Genomic DNA, 16,330 nt, shown 5'->3' on the forward strand with positions numbered 1-16,330 from the left:
ATACAGAGGAAGTTTGTAAAAATATCTGTGTAATTGGGTGGTTCCCGAGTTTGTGCGATGCTCAGTAGGCATATTCAGAGGGTTGCTATTTTCAGGAGGCAGAGAGAAAAATAACAGCATATGCTGACTATTCACAGCATGCAGGTGTCGCAGTAAGCCCTTAAGCATGCCGTGTCTCGTTAAAATGTTTATAAAATGTGCGTGCTTATTATTCCAATTGAAAGATGAAACTATGGAGGTTTATAAGATTTAACTGACTGATTCAAAATTTCAAAGCCCGTGTGGGAGAGCTGAGATTCGAGCTCATGTCTGTGCATCAACAGCTTAGAAGGGGAGAAAAGAAACTTGAGATATAACAAACAAAGCAGGGAAAAGGGTGAAATGGAAAGGGGGAAATACAAATGGCATATTAAAAAGACAGTAGGCATTTCTCGAGTGTTTGTTACGTGAGTGCTACATATCTACACAAATTCCATAAATAAACACTTTAAAAAAGATAAAATTGGAAATTCAGATCTGATAGTACATGAAGACAGCAAAGTCTAAACCAGTAAGAAAGAGAAAGAAAGAGAGAAGGGAGAAGAAGGGAAGGAGGGAGGAAGGAAGGAAGGAAGAGAAGAAGAGGAAAGGAGGGAAGGGAGGAAGGAAGGAAGGAACGAAGGAACGAGGGGAAGTTATTAACTGTTTATGTTTTTTAACATATCCAAAGGAATAAGAGAACCAAATACTCTAGTTTAAAGATTAATCAACAGAATTTAAAAGACCTTTTCTCTGGCTATTACAAAAAATACTGCTATGAACATAGTTGAACAAATGCTTTTGTCATATGATAGGGCATCTCTTGGGTATATTCCCAAGAGTGGTATTGCTGGGTCCAGGGGTAGGTTGATCCCGAATTTCCTGAGAAACCGAAACACTGACTTCCATAGTGGTTGCACAAGATTGCATTCCCACCAGCAATGGATGAGGGTACCCCTTCCTCCACAGCCTCTCCAGCAAAGGTTGGTGTTTTTGAATTTAGCCATTCTGACAGGTGTAAGATGATATCTCAAAGTTGTTTTGATTTGCATTTCCCTGATTGCTAAGGAAGTTGAGCACGACCTTAAGTGTCTTTTGGCCATTTGAACTTCTTCTGTTGAGAATTCTCTGTTCAGATCAGTGCCCCATTTTTTAATTGGGTTAATTAGCATTTTAAAGTCTAGTTTCTTGAGTTCTCTATATATTTTGGAGATCAGACCTTTGTCTGTTGCGGGGTTGGTGAAGATCTTCTTCCAGTCAGTAGGTTGCCTTTGTGTCTTAGTGACAGTGTCCTTTGCTTTACAGAAGCTTCTCAGTTTTAGTAGGTCCCATTTATTCAATGTTGCCCTTAATGTCTGTGCTTCCGGGGTTATACATAGGAAGCGATCTCCTGTGCCCATCTGTTGTAGGGTGTTTCCCACTTTCTCTTCTATCCTTTTCAGTGTGTTCGGACTGATATTGAGGTCTTTAATCCATTTGGACTTGAGTTTTGTGCATGGTGAAAGATGTGGGTCTATTTTCATTCTTCTACAGGTTGACATCCAGTTGTGCCAGCACCATTTATTGAAGATGCTTTCTTTCTTCCATTGTATACTTTTAGCTCCTTTATCAAAAATGAGGTGTTCATAGGTTTGTGGGTTAAAATCCGGGTCTTCTATACGATTCCATTGGTCGACTTCTCTGTTTTTATGCCAGTACCACACTGTTTTCATTACTGTAGCTCTGTAATAGAGTTTGAAGCATTTGTTCAACTATGTTCATAGCAGTATTATTTGTAATAGCCAGAACCTGGAAACAACCTAGATGCCCTTCAATGAAAGAATGGATGAAGAAAGTGTGGAATATCTACACATTAGAGTACTACGCTGTGGTAAAAAACAATGACTTCTCGAATTTTGCATGCAAATGGATGGAAATAGAAAACACTATCCTGAGTGAGGTATCCCAGACCCCAAAAGATGAACATGGGATGTACTCACTCATAATTGATTTCTAGCCATAAATAAGGGTCACAGAGTCTACAATAGGTGGATCTAAAGAAGCTAAGTAAGAAGGGGAACCCAAGGAAAACATATAGTTATCCTCTTGGCTAAGGGAAGTAGACCAAATTGCCAGGGAGAAAATTGGGATCTTGGGGGTGGGGTGGGATGGGGGTAAGGAGAGATGGGGAGAGAAAAGTTAGAAGGGAAGGAGGTCGGGCCTTGGGAAAGCAGGAGGATTGGGATAAAGGAAGGTTGGACAGGGGAGCACGGAACCACAATTCTTAGTTAAGGGAGCCACTTTAGGGTTGGCAAGAGACCTGACCCTAGAGGGGCTCCCAGGTGCCCAAGCCGAGGTCCCCAGTTAGTTCCTTGGGCAGTTGAGGATAGGGAACCTGAAATGACCCTATCCTAGAGCAATACTGACGAATATCTTGCATATCATCATAGAACCTTCATCTGGTGATGGATGGAGATAGAGACAGAGACCCACACTGGAGCACTGGACTGAGCTACCAAGGTCCCATTGAGGAGCAGAAGGAGGGAGAACATGAGCAAAGAAGTCGGGACCACGAGGGATGCACCCACCCACTGAGACAGTGGAGCTTATCTATAGAGAGCTCGCCAAGACCAGCTGGACTGTGACTGAAAAAGCATGGGATAAAACTGGACTCTCTGAACATGGCGAACAATGAGGGCTGATGAGACGCAAAGGACAATGGCACGGGGTTTTGATCCTATGTAATGTGATGGCTTTGTGGGAGCCTAGCCAGTTTGGACGTTCACCTTCCTAGATATGGACGGAGCGGGGAGGTCCTAGGTCTTACCACAGGGCAGAAAATCCTGACTGATCTTTGGACTGGAGAGGGAGGGGGAGAGGAGTGAGGGAAGGGGGAGAAGGGTGGGAGGAGGGGGCGTAGGGTGGGAGGAGGGGGAGGGAAATGGGAGGCTGGGAGGAGGTGGAAACTTGTTTTTTTTTTTCCTTTTCTCAATAAAAAAAAGACCTTTTCTCATTCACATCCTTCACTTTTAACTAACTTTGTGATTAAAACTTAATGTAATTATAAGAGTTAATAACCTTAAAGAGAAAAATAATCAAGGCGCCATTTAAATTTTCAGGCAGATTCTTGCTGAAAGCAAGTATCAGAAAATAATTACCCCTTATAACATTGGACCTATTCCATTAAATACCTTCTTTCATTAAAAGAGGGATGTATGTAATTTTGAAAGGAACAGGAAATAGAGAGAGAATGAGCTCCATTCTATCTGCTCCATGCAAGTCGCACGCTCATATTGACAGGGATAAACTTTTCCATTTCAGTTGAAAAGGCAAAAGCATAAACTTTTCTGCCCTTATATCCTAGGGGCTAAGTAACACTGTGGGCAAATCTTGTTGGCTCTGTAAAACAGGAGCATCTTCTCCAATGTCTGACTTGCATTTCTGAAGTTGGCTGCTCTGAAAGATCGTTAAATCCTCAGTCTCCGGCCGCCGATCTCCATTCTTGCAGGGTGATACACGCGTTTCCTTCATGATAGCATCATTGATGAAACAGTCCTTGTTTATAGCACTTGCCATCCAGTCCATCATCCCTGTATCAAATACTTTCTAATGGTAGCTGTATGCTTATAAATTCACAGGAAGTCTAGGGACATATATACTAACTATGGTGTTACTATCTTCTGTGGAACAACCCTCTTCTACACTATGAATATGTATTACTCACAATGGTTAGTAAAAAGCTGGAAGTTAGGTAGGAAAGCCAAACTGAGAATGATGGGAAGAAGGAGGGAGTAGTCGGGAGAGATACCAGCCAGGCCTCTGAGCAAGCAGGATGTGTACAAAATGAGGTAATAATTCATGAGCCATGTTGCAAAGCATAAATAGAAATGTGGGTTAATTTAAGTGTGAGAGTTAGTTAGCAACAAGCCTGAGCTATTGGCTGAGCATTTATAATTTATAATCAGCCACTCAGTCAACTATTTGGGAGCAGGAAATCAGGAACAGGAAATATCTGTCTACAACCTTCTATATTTTAAAGGCAAGGAAACCATTTAATATGATTTCATTACTTGAAAAGGGGTCACAGAGAGACAAATTACCAGGCTAGATTCTAATTCTGAGTCTAAATCTTGAGTTTCTGGTCACTGTGCAAAACACAAGCTGTTAATTGTAAACACCTTCTGAAATCTCTGTCACTGTCAGACTTTGTTCAACTATTTCCTTGTTCTTCATCCAAGGCTGAGTTCTGTATCCCGGTTAAATTCAAGTCAGGTCTCAACCCCCATGACTGAGCCCAACTCTCTCTGGGATGTGTTCATCACCCATCCTTCTGTTTGCAGTGAATGAGGGCTGACAAGAATCACAAGACAAAGAATGAGGGAGCTGACTCAACACATAAAGCATCTTGCCACCGAGTCATATGACCTGAGTTCAATACTTAGTACCGACAACATAGAGAGAACTAACTTCTACAAGTTGTCCTCTGACCCACACGTGTGTGTCACAACATGTGAGAACACACACACTTTAAATAAATAAATAGAATTGTAATAAAAATAAATGTGATTAAAAAAAACAGTAAGTAAAAGGAGAGTATAAAGTTCATGAAGCAGAGCAAGACCTAAAATTAAAATAGCTCCAACTATGTCCCTCAAGCTATACCTTATGTTAAGAAAACACATAAAACAATGATAACTTTATTTTTCACTGCTATAAAAAAACTGACCTCCAAAATCCACAGTTTAGTTCATTACTCAGAAAACAGAGATAGGTATGATTTTACTACAGAGTTTCTTCTTGCTTCAATTTTTCAGATTAATACTCTGTGGCCCAATTTAAATTTTCTTAATAAGAAACAAAAATTACTTAATTTCAAATACCCTTGTTCATTTATCTTCATATATTCAGTGTTACAGTGCTTTGCGTTCACTTTTCATAAATGTGTGAGTATTTCTAACAAGAAGCTACAAACTGTTCATTTCTACATTAAGGTGGGTTGGGAGATGCACAGTGCTTACCAAGCATTTGCTTTGCAAGTATAAGAACTTTAGTTCATACCTGAGCACCCATGTGAACCCCAAGCACAGCAGCCTGGGTCTGAAACCCCGATACGGGAGAAAAAGCACCTTGTCTCAGTTTTCTGACCAGACAGTCAGGCTGAATAGATGAAACCTAGGCTTAGTGTCAGATCTTTTTTGAAAAAATATGGTAGAGCGCAATGGAGAAAGATATCAGACATCAACCTGCATGCAGCCTATATAAATGTGCATATATAAATATGCACAGCATGAGCAAGTCAACATACATATACACACACACATACACCCCCCCACATGCTCACTAAACACACCAAACACGTACGTGTACAATACCACATTCACTAATATGTAACATACCTCCAAATTATTAATAATGCTTTCTGGATTAATTTCAAACTGGGTAGTTACCATAAAGGACAGTATTTTCAGGCTCAATAATCACTTCAAAATGCTCGACTTTGCCTTATCTCTGTTTAGTAGATAAGCTAACTTTAATCATAAAGAAAGCATATATCATTGCTTAAAACAATGACATTTTATTTCAATTTGTGACTTCTGCATTTCATCTTCTGTAGTGATATTTAATTTGTATTTTATTAAATAAAGCTTGCCTGAAGTTCTGAGCGTAAAACAGCAGCACTGATCAGTCTTACAGACCAGGCAGTGGTGACACACACCTTTAATCCTAGTGGCAACCATACTAGTTTGCCATAGAAACTGGGCAGTAGTGGTGCACGCCTTTAATCACAGCACTAGACAGGAATATAAGATGGGAGGAGACAGCTCTCAGACACAGTCTCATCCTGAGTTCCTGGAGGCAGGATTGCCATTTCAGATTGAGGCAGAGGAAAGAGCCAGTGGCTGCCTGTTTTGTTTTTCTGAGCTTCAGATTGAACTCCAATTTCTGTCTCTGGGTTTTTATTAATGGTGCCATAATTTTCTACTTATAGAAGTTAATGAATTGGTCAGCAGTATCAATTTAATCAATAGCAAAAGTGCAAAATAATACTGAAATCACTCCAACTGTGGGTCTGTCACAAAAATGCAGAGAAAATTAGGGAAGCTTGTGAGGGCAGGCCCATCTCCATTTCCTGAGTACATCTACTGTCTGGTTTCAGACGCTCTTCACCCAGACTGTTGTCTTTAGACTCAGCATCTTTGCCTTCATCCACATTCAATCAGTCTTCAAATTCTTGACGTTGTTATTTTCTGCAACATTTTCCCTAGAATTTTAAATCTTATTCAAAACACTTAATTCAGTTCCGCTTTGCCTGGTATTCCACATCTGAACAGCAGAGTCTGGCAGTAATTTCAAATGAATCCAACCTCCCCCCACCAGCCTGATGTCTCAAGTGGTCCCCTGAGCACACTACTCTATAAATGTTCAGTGTTCCTATTGTGATCCTCTCTATCTTCACGCTGTATCCATAAAGTGTCTGTATGGGGAAATGTCGCATTCAGCACACAGTTTCAGTCTGACGTAACCTGATTGTTTTGTAGTCTTAGTGCTTCACGTATGTCTTTTCCAAACCTCTCCTTGTTGGAACTTTTACATGTCCATGCCACCAACATGTCACTTATTGAATTGAATTGTTAATAACAACTTCCAGTGCCTCTTTTGTTACGTTATGAAATTTGACAGCTCAGAACCCACGGTTTGTTACTATTTATGCTCATGCTGCCCAGTGCAGAGCCCTTCTGCTCTGTGCCTTGTAAACTTGCTAATGAAATATATGTAGAATAAAATTTAAACAATATAAATTAAATATAATATAAATTTTATTTTATATTTATATTATAAATATAATATAAAATTTAATATAATTATGATTTTTTAAACACACCTTTCTTTTTAAAGGATTTATAGAGAATTTAGAGCTGAAAGAAATCTCAGAATTTCCATGATTTCTCTATTATCTGAGTAAGCAATGTCCTAAGGGTTAGGGTGGACTCACAACAGAGCAAAGTGGTGTCAGAGGCAGAGGCAGCGAAAGTCTCAAATCCACTGCTCAGTCATGATCTTATGCCACATCCAGCATAATGTTGGTATTTTTTGAGTAAAAACAGAATAATAATGTTTCCATTCTTTTTCAATAAATGTCTGCAAATATAAATATTTCAAATAATGTCATTAGGATAGATGTCCCCCAAATAATAAGGATTTGATATGATATACTAACCAGCAAGGTATAGTACAGGTATAGACACACCTGTACTCCGAGCACAGCGGAAGCTGAGTCTGAATAACCAATCACCATGAGCTACGCCACAGAGCAACTTCAAGGCAAACCTGGACTCTACGCTAAAGGCTTAGCTGTTATAAAAATTCTCATGTATTTGAAACACTTGAAATAATTATCCTTTAATAATTACTGTTGTCATTTTAATTTTTATAGATTTGGCTTATTGAAAAGAGTCTATTGTAGAGGATCTAATATCTTTATAAAATTTTAACATATTCACTTATTTATTACAATTCACGAATTTCACCAGTTAATCCTTGGAAATGTATTTTATGCCAATCTATGTGTCCTTTAATCTATTAAATATTAATTCTTTACACACAACTTTAGTGTATCCATAAAATTATTTCAGTTGTACAGAATGGCTATATAACATTCAATATTCAACTTAAACAAAGTCAAAGATATTCTATTTTCCTAAAGTTTAAATTATCTATTTAAATGGGATCATTTCTCTCTCTCTCAATCTCTATCTCTGTATCTCAATGCATTCACACACACACACACACACACACACACACACACACACACACACACTCATCATTTTTCCAGCTAAATGCAAAACCAAATAGTCTCACTTATTATTTCAATTGATTTTACTGTAATTGGTAAACAAATAGTAATAAGGTTAACCTTCCCAAAAGAAGGCTAAATATGTTTTTATCACACTATAAACAAAATCTCTTATACTGGTAAAAAATGTATACATTTCTTTCATTATAGTAACTACCTGTTTCTGTTATCAAGGTCCATTTATCACAACTTATATATTTATTACTAGTTATATACTAGACAGATTATTATAATTTTAAAGCTTAATATTTGTGTCCATGTTAAATGCTTGGCAAAAAGAATATCTTCAAAATAACCTTAGTTAATATTTCTCATGTACTCTAACCATTAAATTTTATAATATTATTTATCTAAACATTCAGAAAATATTGCTTTTTCTTTTGTAGTTTTGCTAAGCAACAATGTATATTTACTATGAAACTTTTCTAATAATTATCTCCTCTCCTCATTTGACACATTTTCAAATGTGTCGAAGTTACCTTCATATTGAATTTATTTTATTTTCAGTTTGTTCCCAGACATTCTAATATTTTTTGAAAGAAGTACCAGAGATTGACGTTAAATAAAGTAATAATTGTATAAGAAGCCTCTTGATGTTTCATATTTATGTCTTATCTTATTATTTGCTAAAATAGTTATTTTAATTTTTAAAATATATCATCTTCTGTTCAAATTATTTAAATCTAATGAAAAAATCAAAATGATAATCTTTTTCTTTTAATAATAAATTTTGCTATTTTTATTTTGTTATAATATTTTTAATTTACAGGACATTAATGACAGTGTCAATATATCTAATAAATATACTCAATAGAAATAACTATAAACATACTGGTTAGATGTTGAGAGAACTGTATTTTATCATGTTTAAAATCCATTCTCTTTCTACATGTGTTATTTTGTACTTATTACAACAATACAATTTATATTTTAACAATTTATCTTTTATACAGTATCATAAAATATCAATCATATTTGACCTATTAGCATGGCTGCAGAGCATATCTTAATATGAGTCTACAGATAAAGATATCTTATGCAAATCAAATTTGGTTCCTAATTGGACTACAGTGTTCAGAGACTTATAATTGTATTTTAGAATTATTGAATTAAATTCTTAAAATGAATAAAGTTTCTCAAGAACATTGACAAATTTCACTTTAATGCCTGTCTCTTGCAAACGGTCCTGTTTTATCCTAGAAAGCTGAGCAAAGTAATAATGCAACCACCACCTCTCAGTTCAGTTAAGGGGCATGTCACACTAGGTATCAGGGAATTCAGCCAGACTGTGAAGTCTAGCATTATAGAACTCCAGAGCTGATATCTGCAATCTGCATTGCTTCCCACAGATAGTGATTGAGTCATAGCTGTGTCTGCCTCGGCCTAAGAAATGCTTGTCACCAATGAAGCAACCAAACTCCGAGTCCTAAATATGACCCTCTTTTTCTTTCAACCTCCAGCTTAGACTAAGTCACATAAAGAAAGGGTGTAAACACCCCCTCACACCCAGGCAGCACCCTGACAATCAGCATGTCCCATTTGCCTTGAAAAGTATCGGCTGTCTGATCTGAGTTTGTTCAGAGGATTCATTGCCTCAAAGTTGGAATTGAGACTTTGCAGCAAGGAAACATTATGTATTATACATAATATATATTAGTATGATACATGTATAATGAAATATAATACATATATGACATCATAAGTCTCAGTTCTTGTTGCTCTGAAACAAAAGAACTGCATCCCAGCTATGTACTTGGGCTGCTCTGCAGATAAAATGTGAGAAAAGTCAGTACAATAAAAAGAGCTAACGGAAACAGAGGGCTGGTTTTTACTTCATTAGAACCATTTCTTTTCTTAAATATTTCACAATCCCCTTTGAATTTTCCTGACATGTTTTCATAAAATCTTTGTGTTACCTTAGTTACACAAGTTTGGGTTGTTTTTTGTTATCAAACAAACAAATAATCCTTTTTAATACATGCTATTATGCTTCTCTCTCTCTCCTAAACTGAGCTCAAGGAAAGCCAAAAGGAATGACAGTATCTCTGAAATTCCAACCAACACGTTTTATGCTAAATATAGTTCTTTTGTTCTGGAAAGTCTTTGATTCTATACAAGATGTAGAGTATTAATATTTTATCATTTTGGAGTAAGGAATTGACATGGTTACTTAAACTTTAAAAAAATGAACTTCTCTCTCTTTGTGTTTTTCTTATGATAGATCTCAGAGTTTTAAAAATTTATAAAAAGAACATTTTGTTCAAATAGTCGCAATAAAAGTAACCTATAAGGCAAGTCTTGGCCAGATAGAGAGGAGAAGTGACAAAAACACCTATGGAAATCAAGAGTAGTTCTACAGACGCCAGGTTTCGGAACGTGCCTACAATACAGAATCAGGAATGAAAGTTCCAGCAATGCATGAAATCAATCAGATTAAAATCAATAAAACTACTATCACAGTTTATGCTTTTATTGTCAAGGGGTACTGTTCAGTTCAGTACTTTGACTACATCATCTTTAAATAGCTACTGTAATAGAATAATGCTGATCGAAGATATAATGGTTTGTGACCCTAAATTCTAGCATGTTCTTTACACACTCAATTTTAAAACACACTATAAGATACATGATCTTTTAAACTAAGTGTTTCCACACTGTTGCTTAAGTAGCTATTCTTGGTTACAGTCTCAGCAAGAACAACTTTAAGCATGATCCTGTCACACCAACAGTCTACACAGCATGATCGTGTTATACCAACAGTCTACACAGCATGATCGTGTTATACCAACAGTCTACACAGCATGATCCTGTTATACCAACTGTCTACACAGCATGATCGTGTTATACCAACAGTCTACACAGCATGATCCTGAAACACCAACAGTCTACACAGCATGATCCTGGAACACCAACAGTCTACACAGCATGATCGTGTTATACCAACAGTCTACACAGCATGATCCTGTTACACCAACAGTCTACACAGCATGATCCTGTTATACCAACAGTCTACACAGCATGATCCTGTTATACCAACAGTCTACACAGCATGATCGTGTTATACCAACAGTCTACACAGCATGATCCTGGAACACCAACAGTCTACACAGCATGATCCTGGAACACCAACAGTCTACACAGCATGATCCTGGAACACCAACAGTCTACACAGCATGATCCTGTTATACCAACAGTCTACACAGCATGATCCTGAAATACCAACAGTCTACACAGCATGATCCTGTTGCACCAACAGTCTACACAACATGATCCTGTCACACCAACAGTCTACACAACATGATCCTGTCACAGCAACAGTCTACACAGCATGATCCTGAAACACCAACAGTCTACACAGCATGATCCTATCACACCAACTGTCTACACAACATGATCCTGGAACACCAACAGTCTACACAGCATGATCCTGAAACACCAACAGTCTATACAACATGATCGTGTTATACCAACAGTCTACACAGCATGATTCTGTTATACCAACAGTCTACACAGCATGATCCTGGAACACCAACAGTCTACACAGCATGATCCTAGAACACCAACAGTCTACACAGCACCCAGTTGTTTGGGCTACTTTATCGCCTCCTATTTACAGAGTAGAAGATTCTCCCTCCAAACCAACGGCATGGTTTTATTCATTCAAATTTAAGAGTCCAGTGGACAAAATAAAACAGTATTTCCCAGTACTAATGTAAAAAACAAACAGCTGGGTAAAATTATTTCTAAGATGTAATTTCTCTTTGACACAGCCATAATTCAGTATTTAAATGATCATTATTAAAAAATTTTATCCAATGGTCAATTCTGGGTGTCTCTTTTTAAGTACTTGAAAGAACATTTTGTATTTCACTGATTATGACAGTAAAATTATGCAAAATTTCCCTGTAAAGCTCGCTTTTTCCCCTTTGGTTTTTTGAGACAGGGTTTCTCTATATAACAACCCTGGTTGTCCTGGAACAAGTTCTGTAGAACAGGTTAGCCTCAAACTTATAGTGATCTGTCTGCCTCTGCCTCCTGAGTACTGGGATTAAAGATGTGCACCACCAATGCCCAAACTTACTTTTTTAAAAACACAGTCTTTAAGAGTATTGCTAGAATGTTCCTGAAACATATTTGCTACCCTATAGTTTAGGTAGCTTTAGTCCTAAATAAGCATATCTGTGAAGTGGCATTTCATTTGTATTTTAATAAATAAAGCTTGCCTGAAGAGCAAAGAGTAAAACACCCCACAGGTCAGCCTTACAGACCAGACAATGTTAACACACACCTTTAACCCCAGTAGCCACACTAGTTGCCATAGAAATTAGGTGGTACATGCCTTTAACCAGAGTGGTGCACACCTTTATTCCTAGACCTAGAGAGGATTATAAAACAGGAGGAGACAGCTCTCAGACACAGTCTCATTCTGAGATTCCTGAAGGCAGGATTGCCATTTTGGACTAAGGTTGAGTTAAGAGTTGGTGACCTGTTGTTTTGCTTTATGGATCTTCATGTTGAACCCCAATATCTATCTCTGAGTTTTTACTAATCATGTTTCATATCTGAGCTCTGAGGAAAATAAAAACTGGTCCTGAAGAATATTTAGTATGGTCCCTGACATCTATCAAACAACCAGTCCTTGACTGATCCAATTAAGTAAGATCACTGGCCATTGCCAGCACAATCCACACAAAGAGATTCCAATTAATGACACAAAACAACAGATTGCTGGGATGTTAAAAGAAAATTCAAATTCCAAACATCTATTTACAATTTATGAAAATCCTGCAAAAAAAGTATTGAGTCTAAATGTGTGGCTAGAAAATTAGGACCATATAGTCACTGAGACCCTTTAATGAGCTCCTAAGGCCAGCTAGTATCTAAGGGAAGCCTTGATTTTGCCAATCACTTTAACCCAGAAATTCTTATGCTAAGTGACTGAAACATTGTATATGTCAGTGCATGATGTAGAGAACAGAACTGTAAAAACAGTGGATACAAACTTCCTGCACTCATTCATCACAACAGAGCACATCCCACATCAGTGGATGGCGAAAGGAATATTATTTCTGCCATCCTTGGAAGCCTCTCTCATGAAACACCCACTTGTGTTTCTTAGCTTTGATTATACTTATGCAAAACAGTCAAAGAGAAGGCTTCATCTGTGGCTGCAAAATCTGTTAAATAACATTGCATATTTGGTTGCCAAAGGCCCAGGATATACCTCTTTTTAGGAAGAGTTTCAAAGAATATTGTCTCGAGATTATCTAGAATTTGCCCCATCCCACAGATTTTATTGTTGGTCTCTTTTAGGCTTTGATTGTATTAAAATTGCATAATAAGTCCTTGAGTTTCTAACTCAAGTGTTTTCTTCCTTATTAATGCTCTGATGTTACACTTCTGTTTGAATAGATTTATATACCCTTCTAAATATCACGAGCGGTCATGGTATAAATAATGAATGAAGATTAGTAGGTGGTTCAATACTGAGATTTTTTTTTAATGGCCAGAAAACTGAAATAATTATTTAACTTCTACTTAAGTTTACATTTCAAACTCTCCCCCTGTATCATCAACTAACAAACTTCAGCCCTCATCAAACACACCTTCAAGGACCATGGAGAAATTCCCCTGCAAGTTCATACACTAAAAGTTATGTATTTCCTGAGACCCAAGTTGGAGCTTGTGGACTGTTGCATCTAGCATAGTCCTACGCTGATTCCATATGTTCCAGTCCAAGTGTACATGTCTTAAAAGTTTCTACAAGACCATACCTGGTTTATATGGGAGATATCTCGGCTTCATCCTTGTCTGAAACACCTCTTCTCTGCCCTAGATCTCCCCTATATAAACTTTATAATAACATTTTCTTTTCTTTCAGAGCCCACTGTAATTGTTATCATTACAATTTCTTGTTTTTATCAGGTTAAAAGCTTTTCTAATAAATCCGATTCCTCTATATTTTGTCCATGTTACTTGTAAAATATCTTTAGTACCTATTATAAAGGAGAACCTAATCTATGCTCAACAAATGCCCCCTAATTCAGTTATGCTTGCTTCTCCTTCTAGTAAATTAACGATAGAAGATTATGGGAGAAATCGGAATAAAAGGCAAGCCCAGAAAGAGTGACAGACTATATAGAAGTGAGTTAACCTATAAAAGGCAGATTAAAGAACTCAGGGATCATTGGAGTCCAGAGGCAAATTATCTTAACAGCTATTAGACATTAAGACACTCTCTAATAGTCCATAATTGCATCATTACAACAGAGGTTAGTATAATAATTGAAGCCATCAGGAAGGGTTAGCCCTTGATGCATGGTTAAGATAAAAGTAAAATTAGTAATTCACCTTTAAATTGCATTCATTGAGTGTTTCTTTAACATGTTTCCTTTTCAGAGGTGAGCTTCAGTTATTGATAAAAATCTGCTCATTTGCATTCTTCGTCCCACTTCCTAACTCTGTTGGAGAAATGAAGTGTTCCCTAACCTCACATTAGAGTAAATAACTTTACATTGTAACAATCCTCTTTTGTTCAATTTTATAGGTGCATGAAAATTATTTTCAAACTCCCCTTAGTGTTTATATTAACAAAAGAATTAATGCTATGGAATGATTCTAGCAAATTTTGCTATAGAAGACGGTGTCCTGTACGGAATGCAGACCAAATTATTCCTTACTTTGCCAGTACAAAGTAAGCGATGGCCTTTCCACTTGAATTCTAAATTAAAGATGACCTTGCGCTGTTTTGAGAAAGGCTGGCAGCTTAGGTCACCCCAGTGTATTGTGATAGACAGTGTGGCATTGTGCATGTCCCGAAGGCATGTCCACTGTGTGGATTACAGCCAAGCTAAAGAATTAGACAGTTTGGAGCATTCTATCATTTTATTTGAAAATGATGGTCAAAGTCGTGGGCAGCAACCATTACCACTTTCATAAAAGGACAATAGCATTCACTAACGCTATCATTTCAGACAGACAATTCAGCAATTCACAACCAAGTACTGTGAATCCAACATATCCTGAGTTGGGTTCTTGTGACAGTCACAAAAGCAGTATTTCTGCTTCTGCAGTTTAAAAAAAAAAATATCTACACTGCATCGCTAAAATCCTTGCTACCACATGGCTAAATCATTGAAGAAAATACAAGAAAAAATAGACGTAAAATTAAACATACAACAGTGTTGGAGTGTTAATGTAACTTCACCCATTTTCGTCAATAGCTTAGTGTTTAATAAGCTTAATATTAGATGAAAAACAAATTTCTATAAGGTCTTCACTAATAAAGGCATGAGCAAAATATTTTTAAATAAATCTGATCTATTGCCACCAGTTCTGAATGAGCCTTATAAGTGATTTCTGAAACAGCGACTTTTAAGTAGACTATTTTGATTGATAGAGAGTTATTTTTAACTTTTGTTTCTTTCAAGAACAGATTAAGGGCAGCACAGAAATATGTTTGAGATTGAAAAGCAGGTGGAAAAATTCACACTTCTGAGCAAAATGCATTGCCTCTAATCTTTGGATTTCTACTTCGTCCGAACGAACATCTTCTATAGATAGGGGGTGTGAAATTCTTTGTCGCTTAATGTTGAGGAAAGAAATAAAGTTGTGACTTACCATTAAAATTCACAGCCCTGATGTAACCCAGTAGCTCTTTTCCATCGATGGTGCCCATTCTTGGGCAAAGGCCTATGTACCCTGGGCAGAGTTCTTTGTGCATGTTGTGCAGGGCATATGCCATGGAATACACTGCATCAATTACAAATTGGACCTTTCCCTCCTGTTCATAAGATGAGTCCCGTGCAATCCGCTCCAGCCCTGCACAGAGAAAGCAAAACTGTCAATGGACAGACAGTATTAGATTGTAAAGAGACCAGCATGGTGATTACTATCCTTTAAATTTAATTAGACGCAACTCTTTTTTTAATGTTAGTCCTGTCCCTAAAAGTGAGGTTTTTATAATGGGTTTTTGGGTTTTAAAAGTTTTTTTTCTTTAATTTGGAAAGAGCAGAAATTATTTAACTAGCAGCATGAGTATATAAAAAATCATAATAGAAATAATATATGACCGTTATCTATGTTTCTTCTTTGAGTGCCATTTTATTTTACTTTCCCATAACTATATGACATTTTGGTAATCCTATGATCTTTGAAGGAAAATGTATAAAGTGAAATTGTTTTCATCTAGTTTTGTTTCCATGGAACCACTGTATTGGTGGTCGAATGCAAGGTTCCTCTCCACTTCATATCAATTCTTGTTTTCAAAGTGCTATATTTAGAAGTAATTTTGTAAGTATTAAATGATAATGTTTGCTTAAGTGACTCTGGATATCTTTAAAAGAATCATTCAATTTGTTTTCTCTTTGAACCCAATTTTCTCTTTTAACTTTCTATTAGAAAGATGGAGGCTACTCAAAATGAATGTTAGTGGGAATAATTGTAAGCATATTTAGTCATAGTTAGGGCTGATAACTT

At 36.9% G+C, this 16,330-nt stretch overlaps 1 protein-coding gene across 3 annotated transcripts in view; it reads right to left on the reverse strand.

The window, feature by feature from the left end:
- The window catches only part of Grm8 (glutamate metabotropic receptor 8), an 837,648-nt gene that overhangs the window by 301,229 nt on the left and 520,089 nt on the right, over window positions 1-16,330 (reverse strand). For all 3 annotated transcript variants that reach the window (XM_041675768.1, XM_041675769.1, XM_041675770.1), the window contains exon 7: window positions 15,473-15,673. In XM_041675768.1, coding sequence (XP_041531702.1) covers window positions 15,473-15,673 — 201 coding nt within the window. The remainder of the gene's footprint in view (window positions 1-15,472; window positions 15,674-16,330) is intronic.

This window comes from Microtus oregoni, unplaced genomic scaffold (assembly GCF_018167655.1).
Source record: "Microtus oregoni isolate MIOR12 unplaced genomic scaffold, Mior012 000026F_ref0000081, whole genome shotgun sequence".
Taxonomy (NCBI): domain Eukaryota; kingdom Metazoa; phylum Chordata; class Mammalia; order Rodentia; family Cricetidae; genus Microtus; species Microtus oregoni.